The sequence below is a fragment of the Heterodontus francisci genome, chromosome 39 (genome assembly GCF_036365525.1).
Source record: "Heterodontus francisci isolate sHetFra1 chromosome 39, sHetFra1.hap1, whole genome shotgun sequence".
NCBI lineage: Eukaryota > Metazoa > Chordata > Chondrichthyes > Heterodontiformes > Heterodontidae > Heterodontus > Heterodontus francisci.
This window is the reverse complement of record NC_090409.1, coordinates 28,575,822-28,600,611: the sequence shown is the minus strand read 5'-3', so window position 1 is coordinate 28,600,611 and position 24,790 is coordinate 28,575,822. Positions and strand designations below refer to the sequence as shown.

The following is a 24,790-nucleotide window of genomic DNA, read 5'->3' as shown; positions in this document are numbered from 1 at the left end:
TACAGTTATTAATACCCCCCACCCTGAACACACTACAGTTATCAATACCCCACCCTGAACACACTACAGTTATTAATACCCCACCCTTAACACAATACAGTTATCAATACCCCACCCTGAACACACTACAGTTATTAATACCCCACCCTTAACACAATACAGTTATCAATACCCCACCCTTAACACAATACAGTTATCAATACCCCACCCTGAACACACTACAGTTATTAATACCCCACCCTTAACACAATACAGTTATTAATACCCCACCCTTAACACAATACAGTTATTAATACCCCACCCTTAACACAATACAGTTATCAATACCCCACCCTGAACACACTACAGTTATTAATACCCCACCCTTAACACAATACAGTTATCAATACCCCACCCTGAACACACTACAGTTATTAATACCCCACCCTTAACACAATACAGTTATCAATACCCCACCCTTAACACACTACAGTTATTAATACCCCACCCTGAACACAATACAGTTATTAATAACCCCCACCCTGAACACACCATCGTTACTAATACCCCACCCTTAACACAATACAGTTATTAATACCCCACCCTCAACACAATAGTTATTAATACCCCACCCTCAACACACTACAGTTATTAATACCCCACCCTTAACACAATACAGTTATCAATACCCCACCCTCAACACAATACAGTTATTAATACCCCACCCTCAACACAATAGTTATTAATACCCCACCCTCAACACACTACAGTTATTAATACCCCACCCTTAACACAATACAGTTATCAATACCCCACCCTCAACACAATACAGTTATTAATACCCCACCCTGAACACACCATCGTTACTAATACCCCTTCCTTAACACAATACAGTTATTAATACCCCACCCTCAACACAATAGTTATTAATACCCCACCCTCAACACAATACAGTTATTAATACCCCACCCTGAACACAATACAGTTATTAATAACCCCCACCCTGAACACACCATCGTTACTAATACCCCACCCTGACCACATTACAGTTATCAACACCCCACCCTGAACACACTACAGTTATCAATACCCCACCCTGAACACACCACAGTTACGAACACCCCACCCTTAACACACTACAGTTATTAATACCCCACCCTGACCACATTACAGTTATCAACACCCCACCCTGAACACACTACAGTTATTAATACCCCACCCTGAACACACCACAGTTACGAACACCCCACCCTGAGCACACTACAGCTATTAATACCCCCCAACCTGAACACACTACAGTTATTAATACCCCACCCTGAGCACACTACAGCTATTAATACCCCCCAACCTGAACACACTACAGTTATCAATACCCCACCCTGAACACACCATCGTTACTAATACCCCACCCTTAACACACTACAGTTATTAATACCCCACCCTGACCACATTACAGTTATCAACACCCCACCCTGAACACACTACAGTTATTAATACCCCACCCTGAACACACCACAGTTACGAACACCCCACCCTGAACACACTACAGCTATTAATACCCCCCAACCTGAACACACTACAGTTATCAATACCCCACCCTGAACACAATACAGTTATTAATAACCCCCACCCTCAACACAATACAGTTATTAATACCCCACCCTCAACACAATACAGTTATTAATACCCCCCACCCTGAACACACCATCGTTACTAATACCCCACCCTTAACACAATACAGTTATTAATACCCCACCCTGAACACACCATCGTTACTAATACCCCACCCTTAACACACTACAGTTATTAATACCCCACCCTGAACACACCACAGTTACGAACACCCCACCCTGAGCACACTACAGCTATTAATACCCCCCAACCTGAACACACTACAGTTATCAATACCCCACCCTGAACACACTACAGTTATTAATACCCCACCCTGAACACACTACAGTTATTAATACCCCACCCTGAACACACCACAGTTACGAACACCCCACCCTGAGCACACTACAGTGATCAATACACCCCAACCTGAACACACTACAGTTATCAATACCCCACCCTGAACACACTACAGTTATGAATACCCCCCAACCTGAACACACTACAGTGATCAATACACCCCAACCTGAACACACTACAGTTATCAATACCCCACCCTGAGCACACTACAGCTATTAATACCCCCCAACCTGAACACACTACAGTTATCAATACCCCACCCTGAACACACTACAGTTATTAATACCCCACCCTGAACACACCACAGTTACGAACACCCCACCCTGAGCACACTACAGCTATTAATACCCCCCAACCTGAACACACTACAGTTATTAATACCCCCCAACCTGAACACACTACAGTTATCAATACCCCACCCTGAACACACTACAGTTATTAATACCCCACCCTGAACACACCACAGTTACGAACACCCCACCCTGAGCACACTACAGTGATCAATACACCCCAACCTGAACACACTACAGTTATTAATACCCCACCCTGAACACACTACAGTTATGAATACCCCCCAACCTGAACACACTACAGTGATCAATACACCCCAACCTGAACACACTACAGTGATCAATACCCCACCCTGAACACACTACAGTTATTAATACCACACCCTGAACACACTACAGTTATTAATACCACACCCTGAACACACCACAGTTATTAATACCCCCCACCCTGAAGACACTACAGCTATTAATACCACACCCTGAAGACACTACAGTTACCAATACCCCATCCTGAACACACTACAGTTATTAATACCCCACCCTGAAGACACTACAGCTATTAATACCACACCCTGAAGACACTACAGTTACCAATACCCCACCATGAAGACACTACAGTTATTAATAAAACACCCTGAAGGCACTACAGTTATTAATACCCCACCCTGATGACACTACAGCTATTAATACCACACCCTGAACACACGACAGTTACCAATACCCCATCCTGAAGACACTACAGTTATTAATACCCCACCCTGAACTCACTACAGTTATTAATACCCCACACCCTGAACACACTACAGTTATCAATACCCCACCCTGAACACACTACAGTTATTAATACCCCCCACCCTGAACACACTACAGTTATCAATACCCCACCCTGAACACACTACAGTTATTAATACCCCCACCCTGAACACACTACAGTTATTAATACCCCACACCCTGAACACACTACAGTTATCAATACCCCACCCTGAACACACTACAGTTATTAATACCCCCCACCCTGAACACACGACAGTTACCAATACCCCATCCTGAAGACACTACAGTTATTAATACCCCCACCCTGAACACACTACAGTTATTAATACCCCACACCCTGAACACACTACAGTTATCAATACCCCACCCTGAACACACTACAGTTATTAATACCCCCCACCCTGAACACACTACAGTTATTAATACTCCACCCTGAACACACTACAGTTATTAATACCCCACCCTTAACACACTACAGTTATTAATACCCCCCACCCTGAACACACTACAGTTATTAATACCCCACCCTGAACACACTACAGTTATTAATACCCCCCACCCTGAACACACTACAGTTATTAATACCCCACCCTGAACACACTACAGTTATTAATACCCCACACCCTGAACACACTACAGTTATCAATACCCCACCTTGAACACACTACAGTTATTAATACCCCCTACCCTGAACACACTACAGTTATTAATACCCCACCCTGAACACACTACAGTTATTAATAGCCCCCACCCTGAGCACACTACAGCTATTAATACCCCACCCTGAACACACTACAGTTATTAATACCCCACACCCTGAACACACTACAGTTATTAATACCCCCCACCCTGAACACACTACAGTTATTAATACCCCCCACCCTGAACACACTACAGTTATTAATACCCCACCCTGAACACACTACAGTTATTAATACCCCACACCCTGAACACACTACAGTTATCAATACCCCACCTTGAACACACTACAGTTATTAATACCCCCCACCCTGAACACACTACAGTTATTAATACCCCACCCTGAACACACTACAGTTATTATTACCCCACCCTGAACTCACTACAGTTATTAATACCCCACCCTGAACACACTACAGTTATTAATACCCCACCCTGAACACACTACAGTTATTAATACCCCCCACCCTGAACACACTACAGTTATTAATACCCCCCACCCTGAACACACTACAGTTATTAATACCCCCCACCCTGAACACACTACAGTTATTAATACCCCCCACCCTGAACACACTGCAGTTATTAATACCCCACCCTGAACACTCTGCAGATAGCCCTCTGTTAAGCAAGGGTATTAACCAAGGTGTGGTGATTGGGTTAAGCCACAGGTCAGGCATGATTTAGTGAATGGTGGAACAGGCTCCAGGTGCTGTTTGGCCTCCTCCCGATCTTATGTTTCTGTAAATTCAGATGTAACTTCAGGTGGCTTTCAAGAGTATTCCTGTGGATGGAAATGAACATCGGGATGGGGGCAATAAGTGCCATAATTGGGGGAACTACAGTTCAAAAAGCCTTTCAAATGCCTCAGAGGGCGTCCCAGGCAAATAACTGACTTTTCTCAGGAGGAGGGGAGGAAGGGGAGACTGACAAAATAAAGATAGGAAAGGGGAAATGCACCAGTGAATCGGGACTGGGCCCCTGGCCCCATTTGGCAGGTCTTCTGGAGTGAGGGAAATGCTCTCCTGTGAATACTCCACTGTATCAGTCCTACTGCGGACTGACAAGTTCCCGGGTCCTGATGGGCTTCATCCTCGGGTCTTAAAAGAGGTGGCTAATGAGGTCGTAGATTGGTGTTAATTTTTCAAAATGCGCTCGATTCTGGAAAGGTTCCATCAGACTGGAAAGTAGCAAATATAAACCCGCTATTCAAGAAGGGAGAGGCAGAAAACAGGTAATTATAGGCCAGTTAGCTTGACGTCCGTCGTGGAGAAGGTGTTAGAATCGATTATGAAGGAAGTTGTAGCTGGGCACTTAGAAAAACCCAAAGTAATTGGGAATAGTCAGCACGGTTTTGTGATAGGAAAATCATGTTTAACCAATTTATTGGAGTTCTTTGAAGGAGTAACATGCACTGTGGATAAAGGGGTGCCCGTTGACGTACTGTACTTGGATTTCAAGAAGGCATTTGACAAGGTGCCACATAAAAGGTTATTACGCAAAGGAGGAGCTCATGGTGTAGGGGGTAATATATTAGCATGGATAGAAGATTGGCTGGCTGGCAGAAAACAGAGAGTATGTATAAATGGTCCTTGTCTGAGTGGCGGGATGTGATGAGTGGAGTCCTGCAGGGGTCTGTGCTGGGGCCTCAACTTTTTACAATTCATATCAATGATTTAGATGAGGGGAGCGATGGCATGGTAGCTAAATTTGCAGATGACACAAAGATAGGTAGGAAAGTATGTTGTGAAGAGGATATAAGGAGGTCGCAGACCGATATAGACAGGTTGAGTGAGTGGGCAAAAATCTGGCAGATGGAGTCTAATGTGGGAAAATGTGAAGTTCTTCACTTTGGCAGGAAGAATAAAAAAGCAGAGTATTACTTAAACGGAGAATGACTGCAGAATTCCGGGGTGCAGAGGGATCTAGGTGTTCGAGTGCATGAGTCACAAAAAGTTAGTATACATGTACAGCAAGTAATAAAGAAGGCTAATGGAATGTTATCCTTTATTACGAGAGGAATTGAAAATAAAAGTAAGGATGTTGTGCTTCAGTTAGACAGGGCATTGGAGAGACCACATGTCGAACACTGTGTGCAGTTTTGGTCTCCTTATTTAAGGAAGGATGTAAATGTGTTGAAGGTGGTTCAGAGGAGGTTGACTAGATTGATAGCTGGAATAAGTGGGTTGTCTGACGAGGAAAGGTTGGACACACTGGGCTTGTTTTCACTGGTTTAGAAGAGTGAGGGGAGACTTGATTGAAGTTTATAAAATCCAATTGCAAGGTGAGGGAGGCAAGTCTGAGGCTGGAGCTGATCACCACTCTCACTGGATGTGTCAGCCCTGCACCACACGGAGGTCTGAATCTGCCTCTTAACTGAGCCAGTTCTCCACGCTCGCTGCCAGGTCGGTGGGTCAGGACCTGCTGCCATGTCTGGCGTATTTTGAGTGGCGCAGCCAATCAGGGCACACTACTGATCGCCCTGCCATGCCTTCTTCAATGCAGTGCCAGGTGAAACATTGTATTCTCTCATCGCGGTGCTTCCGAGGAAGGTCCCATGTTCTGATAACTCATGACATCTGGTCTGCTTTTCAATTCCTTTCGACTTAGATTCGCTTTAACCTGGCAGAGTGATGTATGCTCACCTCTGTGAGTACTGGCCTGATATCAGCAGGGGAACTCACCTGCATTTCCACAGTCGCACAGGAGGAGACCATTCGGCCCACTGCGTCTGTGCTGGATGCTTGAAAGAGCCATCCAATTAGTCTCAAGTCCCTGCTCTTTCCCCATCGCCCTGCAATTTTTTTTTTTTTCTTTTTCAAATATTTATCCAGTTTCCTTTTGAAAGTTCTAAATTAAACCTGTCTCCACTACCCTTTCGGTTAGTACATTTCAGATCGTAACAACTTGCTGTGTAAAATAAATCACCTTCAACTCCCCTCTGGTTCTTTCGCAAATCATATTAGATTTATGGATGCTGCTTATCAGCCCTCCTGCTCATTGAAACAGTCTCTCCCTACTTATTCGATTAAAACTGTTCATAATTTGAACACTTCTACTAAATCTCCCCTGAATCTTCTCTGCTATAAGCCTGATGAACAGTCACAGCTTCTCCACATAACTCATTCCAGTATTAGCTGTAAGTCAGGAAAAGGAAGGGAGGGAGGAACTCAAGAAAATTACAATCGTCAGGGAAGCGGGACTAAACAAATTGTTGGAGCTGTGGGCTGACAAGTCCCCGGGTCCAGATGGACTTCATCCAAGGGTGTTAAAACTGGCTAGTGAGATAGTTGATGCCTTAGTTTTAAATTTCCAAAATTCCCTAGATTCGGGGAAGTTTCCTTTGGATTGGAAAATAGGAAATGTATCTCATTTATTCAAAAAGGGAGGGAGACAGAAAGCAGGAAACTCCAAGCCAGTTAGCTTAACGTCTGTCTTAGGGAAAATGTTAGAAGCTATTATTAAAGAGTATAGCAGGCTTGGCACTCTTGATTATTTCAGGGGTAATGCTGTCCTTCCCAGGGGCTTTTCCGCTGGCTAGAGAATCAATGGCATCACTGAGTTCCGATTTGCTTGGCTGTATGTCCAGCTCATCCATGACTGGTAGAGGCTGGGCTGCATTGAGGGCAGTCTCAGTGACAGCATTCTCCCTGGAGTACACTCCCTGGTAGTGCTCAACCCAGCGGTCCATTTGTTTATGTTGGTCAGTGATTATGTCCCCTGATTTAGATTTGAGGGGGGCGATCTTCTTGATGGTTGACCCAAGAGCTCTCTTCATGCCATCATACATTCCTCTGATGTTTCTGGTGTCTGAGGCCAACTGAATATGACTGCATAGGTGTTGCCAGTAGTCATTTGCGCAACGCCTGGCTGTTCTTTGTGCAGTGCTTCTGGCTGCTTTAAGTGCTGCGGATGTTAACTCGCTGGGGGCTTTCTTGTAGTTCAACAGTGCAATGCGCTTAGCGGCTATGACAGGTTCCAGCTCTTCATTATGAGATTGAAACCAGTCTGCATTTCTCTTCGCACTTTTACCGTAGGTGGTCAAAGCTGACTCATAGATGGCGTCTCTGATGTGGGCCCACTTGGTCTCAGCATCCCCTGTGGGAGTGTTTTGAAGGGCTGTTACAAGTGAATTTAGAAATTTTTGTAACAGCTGTGGGTGAGAAATTCTTCTCGTGTTGATGCGCGGGTGGCCCTTCTGCTTGGAATGATGCAACTTCTTTGGTCTGAGTCTAACCTTGCTGCACACCAGGGAGTGGTCGGTGTCGCAGTCCGCACTGTGGAAGCTGCGTGTGATTTGAACACTCTTTCAGACGGCTCGCCTTGTGACGATGAGGTCTAGCTGGTGCCAACGAAGCGATCTTGGGTGCCTCCATGAAACATGGTGACAGGGTTTAGTGTGAAAGAACGAGTTGGTGATGCGAGGTTATGATAGGTACACAACTCAAGCAGTCTCTGCCCGTTCTCATTCATCCTTCCAATGCCATAGCGCCCAAGGCAGGAGAGCCATGAGTCATGGTCGGCCCCAACCCTGGCATTAAAGTCCCCCAGCAGGAACAGGTGTTCGGTGTTGGGGATGCTACTAATGATATTATGGAATTCCTCGTAGAACTGGTCTTTAGCTTCAGGTGGGGAGCAGAGTGTTGGAGCATAGATGCTGAGTAGGTGTACTGGACCAGAGGTGGTGAGCAGTCGGATGGACAGTATGCATTCCGAGCCATTTGAAGGTGACTCTATCATGCTGAGCAAAGAGTTTCTGATGGCGAAGCCCACTCCATGCTGTCTTGGTTCTTCAGGATCCCTGCCCTGCCAGAAGAAGGTGTAGTCTTGCTCTGCTAGAGATCCACTCGTGGGGAGACGAGTCTCCTGAAGTGCTGCAATGTCTACATTGAGTCTACTGAGCTCGTTGTTAATGATGGCGGTCTTCCGAGAATCGTTGATTTGTGTAAGGTCTTCCGACAGGCCAGGACACATAGTTCTGACGTTCCAGCTTGCAAAGCGAAGGGCTGGTACCTTCTTTCCTTTTTTCGTGTTGTTTGGTGCGGTGTTTCAGTCCACCTTTCGGGCAATGACCCTGAGCTCCAAGCACTCATTGAAGCAGGTAGACTGTGGCGGGACAGAACCTTATTGACCGGGGGCTGCCCGGTTTGAGGTGGGTGGTAGCTGTCCAGTGAGGTGCGATGACCTCTCCCACCGACAAAGGCAACCCGTGGCGCCCAGTTTCTACGCCAATTTATCTGGACTTATAACCCGTAACCGCTGCCTTCCGTGTTGTTTCAGTCGCTGTGAGGCAACTATGGAGTGACCTCTCCATGGCGCATGCCTGGGCGAATGTATGGAGGTTGAGAGTTGCCCAAGCATCAAAACCCCCCTCTTAGCCTTCCTGGTTGGGTCCAAAGGAGTGCAGAGCACGACGTTTGGCACCAGTATGGCTGCAGGAACTGCCGGTAACATGCCAAAGGTGACACATGACCGCCTACGGGGTTCCGCTCCGGATTATCTGTTAGGGTTTACTCCCTTAGCCTTGGTCTCTCCCGAGACGCCCACAAGGCAGTGGGGTTGTTAGGGCCCCTACACAGGTGTAGGATGATGCCAGTGGGAGGAGGGGATGCGAGGGGGAGGGGTGGAGGGAGGGGGGTGCAAGGGGGAGCTGGGAAGGGGTCTGTAAGGGGGTTGGGGGGGGTGCAGGAGAAGGGGGTGCGGGGGGAAGATGGTGCGAGGGGGGGTGCTGGGACGGGGTTGTGAGGGGGTGAGCTGAGAGGGTGGAGCAGGGAAGGGGACGGGCGGGGTGGAAGGGGGGAAAGGGGAGGGGAAGGGGGGGAAAGGGGAGGGGAAAGTGGGGGGGGAAGCGGGTGCAGATAATAAGCCATTTCCTCAGTGCCCACCATCGACATGAACTGCTATGCCTGTGCTGGGACGAGGGAGCAGTACCCCAGGACATGCGCGATGCCAATATCATCACCCTCTATAAAAACAAAGGTGACCGCGGTGACTGCAACAACTACCGTGGAATCTTCCTGCTCAGCATAGTGGGGAAAGTCTTTGCTCGAGTCGCTCTGAACAGGCTCCAGAAGCTGGCCGAGCGCGTCTACCCTGAGGCACAGTGTGGCTTTCGTGCAGAGAGATCGACTGTTGACATGTTGTTCTCCCTTCGTCAGATACAGGAGAAATGCCGTGAACAACAGATGCCCCTCTACATTGCTTTCATTGATCTCACCAAAGCCTTTGACCTCGTCAGCAGACATGGTCTCTTCAGACTACTAGAAAAGATTGGATGCCCACCAAAGCTACTAAGTATCATCACCTCATTCCATGACAATATGAAAGGCACAATTCAACATGTTGGTTCCTCCTCAGACCTCTTTCCTATCCTGAGTGGCATGAAACAGGGCTGTGTTCTCGCACCCACACTTTTTGGGATTTTCTTCTCCCTGCTGCTTTCACATGTGTTCAAGTCTTCTGAAGAAGGAATTTTTCTCCACACAAGATCAGGGGGCAGGTTGTTCAACCTTGCCCATCTAAGTGCGAAGTCCAAAGTACGGAAAGTCCTCATCAGGGAATCCCTCTTTGCTGACGATGCTGCTTTAACATCTCACACTGAAGAGTATCTGCAGAGTCTCATTGACAGGTTTGCGGCTGCCTGCAATGAATTTGGCCTAACCATCAGCCTCAAGAAATTGAACATCATGAGACAGGACGTCAGAAATGCTCCATCCATCAATATTGGCGACCACGCTCTGGAAGTGGTTCAAGACTTCACCTACCTAGGCTCAACTATCACCAGTAACCTGTCGCTAGATGCAGAAATCAACAAGCGCATGGGAAAGGCTTCCACTGCTATGTCCAGACTGGCCAAGAGAGTGTGGGAAAATGGCGCACTGACACGGAACACAAAAGTCCGAGTGCATCAGGCCTGTGTCCTCAGTACCTTGCTCTACGGCAGCGAGGCTTGGACAACGTATGTCAGCCAAGAGCGACGTCTCAATTCATTCCATCTTCGCTGCCTCCGGAGAATACTTGGCATCAGGTGGCAGGACCGTATCTCCAACACAGAAGTCCTCGAGGTGGCCAACATCCCCAGCTTGAACACACTGCTGAGTCAGCGGCGCTTGAGATGGCTTGGCCATGTGAGCTGCATGGAAGATGGCAGGATCCCCAAAGACACATTGTACAGCGAGCTCGCCACTGGTATCAGACCCACCGGCCGTCCATGTCTCTGCTTTAAAGACGTCTGCAAACGCGACATGAAATCCTGTGACATTGATCACAAGTCGTGGGAGTCAGTTGCCAGCGTTCGCCAGAGCAGTTGGGCAGCCATAAAGACGGGGCTAAAATGTGGCGAGTCGAAGAGACTTAGTAGTTGGCAGGAAAAAAGACAGAGGCGCAAGGGGAGAGCCAACTGTGCAACAGCCCCGACAAACAAATTTCTTTGCAGCACCTGTGGAAGAGCTTGTCACTCTCGAATTGGCCTTTATAGCCACTCCAGGCGCTGCTTCACAAACCACTGACCACCTCCAGGCGCGTATCCATTGTCTCTCGAGATAAGGAGGCCAAAGAAGAAGATTATTAAAGAGTTATAGCAAGGCATTTAGAAAAATTCAGTGTAATCAGGCAGAGTCAACATGGTTTTGTGAAAGGGAAATCATGTTTAACCAATTTATTGGAGTTCTTTGAGGGAGTTGCATGTGCTGTGGATAAAGGGGAACCGGTGGATGTACTGTACTTACATTTCCAGAAGGCATTCACATCATTATTGCAGAAAATAAAAGCTCATGGTGTAGGGGGTAACATATTGGCATGGATAGAAGATTGGTTAGCTAACAGGAAACAGAGTAGGCATAAATGGGTCATTTTCTGGTTGGCAAGATGTGACGAGTGGTGTACCACAGGGGCCTCAACTTTTTACAATTTATATAAATGACTTAGATGAAGAGACTGAAGGTATGTTTGCTAAATTTGCTGATGACACCAAGATAGGTAGGAAAGTAACTTGTGAAGAGGACATAAGGAGGCTACAAAGGGATATAGATAGGTTAAGTGAGTGGGAAAACACCAGGCAAATGAAGTATAATGTGGAAAAATGTGAAATTGTCCACTTTGGCAGGAAGAATAAAAAAGAAGCATATTATCTAAATGGTGAGAGATTGCAGAGCTCTGAGATGCAGAGGGATCTGGGTGTCCCAGTGCATGAATCGCAGAAGGTTAGTATGCAGGTACAGCACGCGATTAGGAAAGCTAATAGAATGTTATCATTTATCATGAGGGGAATTGAATATAAAAGTAGGGAGGTTATGCTTCAGCTATACAGGGCATTGGTGAGACCACATCTGGAGTACTGTGTACAGTATTGGTCTCCTTATTTAAGGAAGGATGTAAATGTGTTGGAGGCAGTACAGAGAAGGTTTACTAGACTAATACCTGGAATGGGCAGGCTGTCGTATGAGGAAAGATTGGACAGGCTAGGCTTGTATCCGCTGGAATTTAGAAGAGTAAGAGACGACTTGATTGAAACATGTAAGATCCTGAGGGGCCTTGACAGGGTGGATGTGGAAAGGATGTTTCCCCTTGTAGGAGAATCTCGAACTAGGGGTCACTGTTTAAAAATAAGGGGTCACCCATTTAAGACAGAGATGAGGAGAAATTTTTTCTCTCAGAGGGTCGTGAGTTTTTGGAACTCTCTTCCTCAAAAGACAGTGATTGTGAGCTTCCAGTGTGCGACAGACGAGGGGACAGTGATTGTGAGCTGCCAGTGTGTGACAGATGAGGAGACAGTGATTGTGAGCTGCCAGTGTGTGACAGAGGAGGGGACAGTGATTGTGAGCTGCCAGTGTGTGACAGATGAGGAGACAGTGAATGTGAGCTGCCAGTGTGTGACAGAGGAGGGGACAGTGATTGTGAGCTGCCAGTGTGTGACAGACGAGGGGACAGTGATTGTGAGCTGCCAGTGTGTGACAGAGGAGGGGACAGTGAATGTGAGCTGCCAGTGTGTGACAGAGGAGGGGACAGTGATTGTGAGCTGGCAGTGTGTGACAGACGAGGAGACAGTGATTGTGAGCTGCCAGTGTGTGACAGAGGAGGGGACAGTGATTGTGAGCTGCCAGTGTGTGACAGAGGAGGAGACAGTGATTGTGAGCTGCCAGTGTGTGACAGAGGAGGGGACAGTGATTGTGAGCTGCCAGTGTGTGACAGAGGGGGAGACAGTGATTGTGAGCTGCCAGTGTGTGACAGAGGAGGAGACAGTGATTGTGAGCTGCCAGTGTGTGACAGAGGAGCGGACAGTGATTGTGAGCTGCCAGTATGTGACAGAGGAGGGGACAGTGATTGTGAGCTGCCAGTGTGTGACAGTGGAGGAGACAGTGATTGTGAGCTGCCAGTGAGTGACAGTGGAGGAGACAGTGATTGTGAGCTGCCAGTGTGTGACAGAGGAAGGGACAGTGATTGTGAGCTGCCAGTGTGTGACAGAGGAGGGGACAGTGATTGTGAGCTGTCAGTGTGTGACAGAGGAGGGGACAGTGATTGTGAGCTGCCAGTGTGTGACAGAGGAGGGGACAGTGATTGTGAGCTGTCAGTGTGTGACAGAGGAGCGGACAGTGATTGTGAAATGCCAGTGTGTGACAGAGGAGGGGACAGTGATTGTGAGCTGCCAGTGTGTGACAGAGGAGGGGACAGTGATTGTGAGCTGCCAGTGTGTGACAGATGAGGGGACAGTGATTGTGAGCTGCCAGTGTGTGACAGTGGAGGAGACAGTGATTGTGAGCTGCCAGTGAGTGACAGTGGAGGAGACAGTGATTGTGAGCTGCCAGTGTGTGACAGTGGAGGAGACAGTGATTGTGAGCTGCCAGTGTGTGACAGACAAGGGGACAGTGATTGTGAGCTGCCAGTGTGTGACAGTGGAGGAGACAGTGAATGTGAGCTGCCAGTGTGTGACAGACGAGGGGACAGTGATTGTGAGCTGCCAGTGTGTGACAGTGGAGGGGACAGTGATTGTAAGCTTCCAGTGTTTGACAGTGGAGGAGACAGTGATTGTAAGCTTCCAGTGTGTGACAGAGGAGGAGACAGTGATTGTGAGCTGCCAGTGTGTGACAGACTATCTCATTAGAGATAGTCAGCACGGTTTTGTGACGGGTAGGTCGTGCCTCACAAACCTTATTGAGTTTTTTGAGAAGGTGACCAAACAGGTGGATGAGGGTAAAGCAGTGGATGTGGTGAATATGGATTTCAGTAAGGCGTTTGATAAGGTTCCCCACGGCAGGCTATTGCAGAAAATACGGAAGTATGGGGTTGAAGGTGATTTAGAGCTTTGGATCAGAAATTGGCTAGCTGAAAGAAGACAGAGGGTGGTGGTTGATGGCAAATGTTCATCCTGGAGTTTAGTTACTAGTGGTGTACCGCAAGGATCTGTTTTGGGGCCACTGCTGTTTGTCATTTTTATAAATGACCTGGAAGAGGGTGTAGAAGGGTGGGTTAGTAAATTTGCAGATGACACGAAGGTCGGTGGAGTTGTGGATAGTGCCGAAGGATGTTGTAGGGTACAGAGGGACATAGATAGGCTGCAGAGCTGGGCTGAGAGATGGCAAATGGAGTTTAATGCGGAAAAGTGTGAGGTGATTCACTTTGGAAGGAGTAACAGGAATGCAGAGTACTGGGCTAATGGGAAGATTCTTGGTAGTGTAGATGAACAGAGAGATCTTGGTGTCCAGGTGCATAAATCCCTGAAGGTTGCTACCCAGGTTAATAGGGCTGTTAAGAAGGCATATGGTGTGTTAGCTTTTATTAGTAGGGGGATCGAGTTTCGGAGCCACGAGGTCATGCTGCAGCTGTACAAAACTCTGGTGAGACCGCACCTGGAGTATTGCGTGCAGTTCTGGTCACCGCATTATAGGAAGGATGTTGAAGCTATGGAAAGGGTGCAGAGGAGATTTACTAGGATGTTGCCTGGTATGGAGGGAAGGTCTGACGAGGAAAGGCTGAGGGACTTGAGGTTGTTTTCGTTGGAGAGAAGGAGGAGGAGAGGTGACTTAATAGAGACATATAAGATAATCAGAGGGTTAGATAGGGTGGATAGTGAGCGTCTTTTTCCTCGGATGGTGATGGCAAACACGAGGGGACATAGCTTCAAGTTCAGGGGTGATAGATATAGGACAGATGTCAGAGGTAGTTTCTTTACTCAGTGAGTAGTAGGGGCGTGGAACGCCCTGCCTGCAGCAGTAGTAGATTAGCCAACTTTAAGGGCATTTAAGTGGTCACTGGATAGACATATGGATGAAAATGGAATAGTTTAGGTCAGATGGTTTCACAGGTCGGCGCAACATCGAGGGCCGAAGGGCCTGTACTGCGCTGTAATGTTCTAATTCGAATTCTAATTGTGAGCTGCCAGTGTGTGACAGAGGAGGGGACAGTGGTTGTGATGTGCCAGTGTGTGACAGAGGAGGAGACAGTGATTGTGAGCTGCCAGTGTGTGACAGAGGAGGGGACAGTGATTGTGAGCTGCCAGTGTGTGACAGAGGAGGAGACAGTTGGTGAGTCTCCATAAAGATTTTCAGGGGGTTCCCTTGTGCTGCTACTTCCCCTTCCCACCATGATCTTACTAAATAATCATGGGCTACCCTTTCATTTGTAACACCTTAGGTTTTTTTTGCCAGCTTCTCAAATCAGGTGTTTTCATCTGTCTTGCATTAAATGTACCTCTGTAAAGTTAACGCAGACAATCAACCAGGTGATAGTAACAATATATAGAATAACAGATACCCAGGAGTGAGTTACAGGCTGGAATCTAATTGAGGGGTTTGGGTGGATTATATATAGAATAACAGATACCTGGGAGTGAGTTACAGACTGGAATCTAATTGAGGGGTTTGGGTGGATTATATATAGAATAACAGATACCCGGGAGTGAGTTACAGACTGGAATCTAATCGAGGGGTTTGGGTGGATTATATATAGAATAACAGATACCCGGGAATGAGTTACAGACTGGAATCTAATTGAGGGGTTTGGGTGGATTATATATAGAATAACAGATACCCGGGAGTGAGTTACAGACTGGAATCTAATCGAGGGGTTTGGGTGGATTATATATAGAATAACAGATACCCGGGAGTGAGTTACAGACTGGAATCTAATCGAGGGGTTTGGGTGGTTTATATATAGAATAACAGATACCCGGGAGCGAGTTACAGACTGGAATCTAATCGAGGGGTTTGGGTGGATTATATATAGAATAACAGATACCTGGGAGTGAGTTACAGACTGGAATCTAATCGAGGGGTTCGGGTTGTTTATATATAGAATAACAGATACCTGGGAGTGAGTTACAGACTGGAATCTAATCAAGGGGTTTGGGTGGATTATATATAGAATAACAGATACCCGGGAATGAGTTACAGACTGGAATCTAATCGAGGGGTTTGGGTGGATTATATATAGAATAACAGATACCCGGGAATGAGTTACAGACTGGAATCTAATCGAGGGGTTTGGGTGGATTATGTATAGAATAACAGATACCTGGGAGTGAGTTACAGACTGGAATCTAATCGAGGGGTTTGGGTGGATTATATATAGAATAACAGATACCTGGGAGTGAGTTACAGACTGGAATCTAATCGAGGGGTTTGGGTGGATTATGTATAGAATAACAGATACCTGGGAGTGAGTTACAGACTGGAATCTAATCAAGGGGTTTGGGTGGATTATATATAGAATAACAGATACCCGGGAGTGAGTTACAGACTGGAATCTAATCGAGGGGTTTGGGTGGATTATATCTCGAATAACAGATACCCGGGAGTGAGTTACAGACTGGAATCTAATCGAGGGGTTTGGGTGGATTATATATGGAATAACAGATACCCGGGAGTGAGTTACAGACTGGAATCTAATCGAGGGGTTTGGGTGGATTATATATAGAATAACAGATACCTGGGAGTGAGTTACAGACTGGAATCTAATCGAGGGGTTTGGGTGGATTATGTATAGAATAACAGATACCTGGGAGTGAGTTACAGACTGGAATCTAATCGAGGGGTTTGGGTGGATTATATCTCGAATAACAGATACCCGGGAATGAGTTACAGACTGGAATCTAATCAAGGGGTTTGGGTGGATTATATATAGAATAACAGATACCCGGGAATGAGTTACAGACTGGAATCTAATCGAGGGGTTTGGGTGGATTATATATGGAATAACAGATACCCGGGAGTGAGTTACAGACTGGAATCTAATCGAGGGGTTTGGGTGGATTATATATAGAATAACAGATACCTGGGAGTGAGTTACAGACTGGAATCTAATCGAGGGGTTTGGGTGGATTATGTATAGAATAACAGATACCTGGGAGTGAGTTACAGACTGGAATCTAATCGAGGGGTTTGGGTGGATTATATATAGAATAACAGATACCTGGGAGTGAGTTACAGACTGGAATCTAATCGAGGGGTTTGGGTGGATTATATATAGAATAACAGATACCCAGGAGTGAGTTACAGACTGGAATCTAATTGAGGGGTTTGGGTGGTTTATATATAGAATAACAGATACCTGGGAGTGAGTCACAGACTGGAATCTAATCGAGGGGTTTGGGTGGATTATATACAGAATAACAGATACCTGGGAGTGAGTTACAGACTGGAATCTAATTGAGGGGTTTGGGTGGTTTATATATAGAATAACAGATACCCGGGAATGAGTTACAGACTGGAATCTAATCGAGGGGTTTGGGTGGTTTATGTATAGAATAACAGATACCCGGGAGTGAGTTACAGACTGGAATCTAATCGTGGGGATCGGGGTGGTTTATATATAGAATAACAGATACCCGGGACTGAGTTACAGACTGGAATCTAATTGTGGGGTTCGGGTGGTTTATATATAGAATAACAGATACCCAGGAGTGAGTTACAGACTGGAATCTAATCGAGGGGTTTGGGTGGTTTATATATAGAATAACAGATACCTGGGAGTGAGTTACAGACTGGAATCTAATCGAGTGGTCTGGGTGGTTTATATATAGAATAACAGATACCTGGGAGTGAGTTACAGACTGGAATCTAATCGAGGGGTTCGAGTGGTTTACGTATAGAATAACAGATACCAGGGAGTGAGTTACAGACTGGAATCTATTAGAGGGTTTCGGGTGGTTTATATATAGAATAACAGATACCCGGGTGTGAGTTACAGACTGGAATCTAATCGAGGGGTTCGGGGGGTTTATATATAGAATAACAGATACCCGGGAGTGAGTTACAGACTGGAATCTCATGTGGGGTTCGGGGGGTTTATATATAGAATAACAGATACCCGGGAGTGAGTTACAGGCTGGAATCTAATCGAGGGGTCTGGGTGGTTTATATATAGAATAACAGATACCTGGGAGTGAGTTACGGACTGGAATCTAATCGAGGGGTCTGGGTGGTTTATATATAGAATAACAGATACCTGGGAGTGAGTTACGGACTGGAATCTAATCGAGGAGTCTGGGTGGTTTATATATAGAATAACAGATACCTGGGAGTGAGTTACGGACTGGAATCTAATCGAGGGGTTTGGGTGGTTTATATTTAGAATAACAGATACCCGGGAATGAGTTACAGACTGGAATCTAATCGAGGGGTTCGGGTGATTTATATATAGAATAACAGATACCCGGGAGTGAGTTACAGACTGGAATCTAATCGAGGTGTTCGGGTGATTTATATATAGAATAACAGATACCTGGGAGTGAGTTACGGACTGGAATCTAATCAGGGGTCTGGGTGGTTTATATATAGAATAACGGATACCCGGGAGTGAGTTACAGACTGGAATCTAATTGTGGGGTTCGGGTAGTTTATATATAGAATAACAGATACCCAGGAGTGAGTTACAGACTGGAATCTAATCGAGGGGTTTGGGTGGTTTATATATAGAATAATAGATACCTGGGAGTGAGTTACAGACTGGAATCTAATCGAGTGGTCTGGGTGGTTTATATATAGAATAACAGATACCCGGGAGTGAGTTACAGACTGGAATCTAATCGAGGGGTTCGAGTGGTTTACGCATAGAATAACAGATACCAGGGAGTGAGTTACAGACTGGAATCTATTAGAGGGGTTCGGGTGGTTTATATATAGAATAACAGATACCCGGGTGTGAGTTACAGACTGGAATCTAATCGAGGGGTTCGGGGGGTTTATATATAGAATAACAGATACCCGGGAGTGAGTTACAGACTGGAATCTCATGTGGGGTTCAGGGGGTTTATATATAGAATAACAGATACCCGGGAGTGAGTTACAGGCTGGAATCTAATCGAGGGGTCTGGGTGGTTTATATATAGAATAACAGATACCTGGGAGTGAGTTACGGACTGGAATCTAATCGAGGGGTCTGGGTGGTTTATATATAGAATAACAGATACCTGGGAGTGAGTTACGGACTGGAATCTAATCGAGGGGTCTGGGTGGTTTATATATAGAATAACAGATACCTGGGAGTGAGTTACGGACTGGAATCTAATCGAGGGGTTTGGGTGGTTTATATTTAGAATAACAGATACCCGGGAATGAGTTACAGACTGGAATCTAATCGAAGGGTTCGGGTTATTTATATATAGAATAACAGATACCCGGGAGTGAGTTACAGATTGGAATCTAATCGAGGTGTTCGGGTGATTTATATATAGAATAACAGATACCCGGGAGTGAGTTACAGACTGGATCTAATTGAGGGGTTCGGGGGGTTTATATATAGAATAACAGATACCCGGGAGTGAGTTACAGACTGGAATCTAATCGAGGGGTTCGGGTGGTTTATATGTAGAATAACAGATACCCGGGAGTGAGTTACAGACTGGAATCTAATCGAGGGGTTCGGGGGGTTTATGTATAGAATAACAGATACCCGGGGGTGAGTTACAGACTGGAATCTAATCGAGGGGTTCGGGGGGTTTATATATAGAATAACAGATACCTGGGAGTGAGTTACAGACTGGAATCTAATCGAGGGGTTCGGGTGGTTTATATATAGATTAACAGATACCCGGGAGTGAGTTACAGACTGGAATCTAATCGACGGGTTTTGGGTGGTTTATATATAGAATAACAGATACCCGGGAGTGAGTTACAGGCTGGAATCTAATCGAGGGGTTCGGGTTGTTTATATATAGAATAACAGATACCTGGGAGTGAGTTACAGACTGGAATCTAATCGAGGGGTTTGGGTGGTTTATATATAGAATAACAGATACCCAGGAATGAGTTACAGACTGGAATCTAATTGTGGGGTTCGGGGGGTTTATATATAGAATAACAGATACCTGGGAGTGAGTTACAGACTGGAATCTAATCGAGGGGTTTGGGTGGTTTATATATCGAATAACAGATACCCGGCAGTGAGTTACAGACTGGAATCTAATCGAGGGGTTTGGGTGGTTTATATATAGAATAACAGATACCCGGGTGTGAGATACAGACTGGAATCTAATCGAGGGGTTTGGGTGGTTTATATATAGAATAACAGATACCTGGGAGTGAGTTACAGACTGTAATCTAATCGAGGAGTTCGGGTGATTTATCTATAGAATAACAGATACCCGGGAGTGAGTTACAGACTGTAATCTAATCGAGGTGTTCGGGTGATTTATATATAGAATAACAGATACCCGGGAGTACACAGGCTGGTATTAATACTCAACTTGTAATGTTGAGTCACATGTCGGCCAAATTGTGTAAGGTGTAATTTTCTTTTCCTGAGGGACATTAGTTGGCCTTTTACAATCCAAGAGCTTTCACGATTATTTACTTGTGCTATATTGAATTATATTTCATAATTTACCACATTGGGATTGAATTGAAGACCTGGATTGCGAGTGTAATACTAGCTGCATTCTGCAGATCCTCACCTACACGCTATATCTGACACTAACATTGTTTACTTCACATCAACATCTCGTATCCCACATCCTGAACCCCTACCCAGTACCTTTATTCTTATTCATTCAGGGGATGTGGGCGTCACTGGCCAGGCCAGCATTTATTGCCCATCCCTAATTGCCCTTGAGAAGGCGGTGGTGAGCTGCCTTCTAGAACCGCTGCAGTCCATTTGGGGTAGGTAGACCCACAGTGCTGTTAGGAAGGGAGTTCCAGGATTTTGACCCAGCGACAGTGAAGGAACGGCGATATAGTTCCAAGTCAGGATGGTGTGTGACTTGGAGGGGAACTTGCAGGTGGTGGTGTTCCCATGCATCTGCTGCCCTTGTCCTTCTCGTTGGTAGAGGTCGCGGGTTTGGAAGGTGCTGTGGAAGGAACCTTGTTGAGTTGCAGCAGTGCATCTGGTAGATGGTACACACTGCTGCCACTGTGTGTCGGTGGTGGAGGGAGTGAATGTTTGTGGATGGGGTGTCAATCAAGCGGGCTGCTTTGTCCTGGATGGTGTCGAGCTTCTTGAGTGTTGTTGGAGCTGCACCCGTCCAGGCACGTGGAGAGTATTCCATCACACTCCTGACTTGTGCCTTGTAGATGGTGAACAGGCTTTGGGGAGTCAGGAGGTGAGTTAGTCACCGCAGGATTCCTAGCCTCCGACCTGCTCTTGTAGCCACGGTATTTATATGGCTACTCCAGTTCAGTTTCTGGTCAATGGTAACCCCCAGGATGTTGATAGTGGGGGATTCAGTGATGGTAATGCCATTGAATGTTAAGGGGACATGGTTAGATCCTCTCTTGTTTGAGATGATCATTGCCTTGCATTTGTGTGGCGTGTCTGCTACTTGCAACTTATCAGCCCAGATGTTGTCCAGGTCTTGCTGCATCTGGGCACGGGCTGCTTCATTTCGTGAATGGTGCTGAACGTTGTGCAAACTCTCTGTACCTACATTCAATGCTCCACAACGGTGATTGTAGACAATAATGTTGACGTTTTTTTCACAGTTTAAGACAGAAGAGGCCAACGATTCCCCTCAGGCACCCACACAGACGCCTCAACAGCAACAGAGTCACCTCCCTCAGGCCCAGCTCATGTTGGCAAGCAGTCAGTTGGCAGGGGTAAGTGTCACTATACTCTCGACCATGCCCTGTAAGGGGTAAGAGCCAATAGGTAACTTCTGGTAACCTTGTCACACATTGACTAAATCCCTATGAAGAGCAGTCACCTGGACTGCTGACGACAATGGTCTCAAGTCCAGCTCATTTTTCTCTTGTTTTTTCTCTAGTGTTTGACTGGCAGGCTTGAAAAAACCTACATCTGTTCGCTACCTCGAACCAAACTATAATTCATAAGACATAGAGCGGGGTTTAAGACAGTGTATTAGGTCTTCATCCTCTCTCCTCAGAAGCCAATAACCTCCTGGGCCTCCCTAGACCTCTCCCTCCGTACAAACTCTCTCACCCATACTCATGGCCCACCTTTCATCCCCCGAGGCCCCTCCGCGCTTGCACTCTTGATCCTGGCAATCTCCAAAATCTCCCTTGTATCCCTCACCACCCCACTTCCAACCCTGCTTCCTTTTGCAACCATGCCTGGAAAAACACGTTCCGCCCCACCCCTCCCCAAATCACTTACCAATACACTTTTGAACCCCAACTGCCCGGCCTTTGACCCTCCATTTACCACAATACTTCCGCATCCATCGAGGTGCTCAACTATTCCCTCGGCTCCAGCTTTGGTGCCCTGATTCCCGAGCAGAACCTTTACTCTCTCGCAACCCTGGTCATTCTCCCTGGTATCTCCAAGGGATGCCGACTTGAATGCATCTGTTGCACAGCTGGGCCTGCCATTCATCATCAGGGTGGTGGAAGCGGAGGAGATTAATGACTTCACGAGGAAGTTTGGACGGCCACCTGGGAGAAATAGACTTGCAGGGCTACGGGGATCGTGTCGGGGAATGGGACTGACAGCATAGCTCTGTGGACGTGATGGGCCGAATGGCCTCCTTCTGTGCAGCAAATGTCTCTCTGACTCTATCTGACTGAATCGCATCAAGCACTCTCGGCTCCTGCCCTCCTCGTCCAACACTGCTCACTATTCCAGAAGCATACTGGAATACAAAGAGAAGCCCTGGTTTCTCTTCACCTTTCTCCTCCACGCTCACCTCCAGTAACAACTGCGAGGAGCTCACGGACCCCTTTGTCACTAAGATTGAGACCGTCTGATCAGCTACCGGGACCAAACCTCCCCCTAGCCCTCGCCTCAACCTCACATCTTTCTCCCCTCTTGCTCTCTTCAAGGGCTCATCTTCTCCTGCTCACCCACTAAAACTGCTCACCATCCAGCTTCCCTTCCTGTTCCCATGATATCGCTGACTGTCCACTTCCCCTTCGCATCTGCTGTCACCGCCCACTCCCCAAACATCCCATCCTTGACCCCTCTGTCCTTGCAAACGGCCACCCAATCTCCAGCCTCCCCTTCCTCAACACATTGTCAGCTCTCGATCCACGTCCATCCTTCCCAGAACTTCCTCCTGTTGGGAAGACTGAAGCTGTTGTCTTTGGACCCGGCCACAAACTCCCCTTGCCCGCCACTGACTCCATCCCTCTCCCTGGCACTGATCTGAGGCCGGACCAGACTGTTTGGCTCGTATTTGAGATGAGCTTCTGATCATGTATCCACGTCCTCACTAAGACTGCCTATTTCCACCTCGCAGAAATGGCCATTTTCACCCCTGCCTCAGCTCACCCGTTGCTGAAACCCTCAGCTGCGCTGTTGATACCTCCAGGCTCGACTAGTCCAATGTACTCCTGGCTGGCGTCCCACCATCCACCCTCCAGAACCTGCAGCTCATCCAAACTCTGTTGCCCGTATCCTAACTGGCACCAAGTTCCTTTCACCCTGTACTGATCTACGTCCCCCATTCCCTAGCAATTTAAATTTCATATCCTTGTGTTCAAAGCCATGCACGGCTGTGCCCCTCCCTTTCTCTGTCACCACCTCCGCCCTTCAACCCTCCAAGACCTCGGTGTTTCTCCAATCCTGGCCATTTGAGCATCCCCACTCCTTTTGCTGACCATCGGTGGCAGTGCCATCGACCGACCAGCTTCGAAGCTCTGGAATTCCCTGACGAAGCCTCTCCACCTGAGAGGATAGTGGGGGTGATCAGTGATTGGGCGGAGAGGACGGTGGGGGTGATCAGTGATTGGGCGAAGGGGACGGTGGGGGTGATCGGTGATTGGGTGAAGGGGACGGTGGGGGTGATCGGTGATTGGGCGGAGGGGACGGTGGGGGGTGATCGGTGATTGGGCGGAGAGGACGGTGGGGGTGATCAGTGATTGGGCGAAGGGGACGGTGGGGGTGATCGGTGATTGGGTGAAGGGGACGGTGGGGGTGATCGGTGATTGGGCGGAGGGACGGTGGGGGTGATCGGTGATTGGGCGAGGGGACGGTGGGGGTGATCGGTGATTGGTGAAGGGGACGGTGGGGTGATCGGTGATTGGGCGGAGGGGACGGTGGGGGTGATCAGTGATTGGGTGGAGGGGACGGTGGGGGTGATCGGTGATTGGGCGGAGGGGACGGTGGGGGTGATCAGTGATTGGGCGAAGGGGACGGTGGGGGTGATCGGTGATTGGGCGGAGGGGACGGTGGGGGTGATCGGTGATTGGGCGGAGGGGACGGTGGGGGTGATCGGTGATTGGGCGGAGGGGACGGTGGGGGTGATCGGTGATTGGGTGGAGGGGACGGTGGGGGTGATCGGTGGTTGGGCGAAGAGGAAATAAATTTGCTGCCTTTCATTCTTATCGAAACTTTGTATTTCTCCATTTTTATCTCCTCGACCCTCATTTACATCCCATTCCATCACCTCACTTTCACACACGTACACACTGCCCCTCATCTCATCTCACACCATCCTCTCCCCTCTCACTCCCTCACTCCTCACTATCCCTGTCCTTATTCCAACACCTTCCACTTCACCCATTCTCTCCTCTTCCCCCTCCCAACCACACTCCCCCCTCCTCTCCCGCTCTCCTCTCCCCCTCTCCTCGCCCCCTCCCCCTCCTCTCCTCTCCCCCTCTCCTCTCCCCTCCTCTCCTCCACACCTCTCCCCCTTCTCTGCTCTCCTCTCCTCCCCTCCTCTCCCCCTCCTCTCCCCCTCTCCTCTCCCCACA

The 24,790-nt window shown here is 47.4% G+C and overlaps 1 protein-coding gene across 1 annotated transcript in view; it reads left to right on the top strand.

Moving 5' to 3' along the window:
* LOC137352858 (POU domain, class 2, transcription factor 2-like) overlaps positions 1–21,963 on the top strand; it is a 991,936-nt gene extending 969,973 nt beyond the window's left edge. Inside the window, exons 5-6 of the mRNA XM_068018710.1 lie at positions 21,623–21,736; positions 21,904–21,963. Of these exons, the coding sequence (XP_067874811.1) occupies positions 21,623–21,736; positions 21,904–21,963 (174 nt within the window). The remainder of the gene's footprint in view (positions 1–21,622; positions 21,737–21,903) is intronic.
* The last annotated feature ends 2,827 nt before the right edge of the window (positions 21,964–24,790 follow it).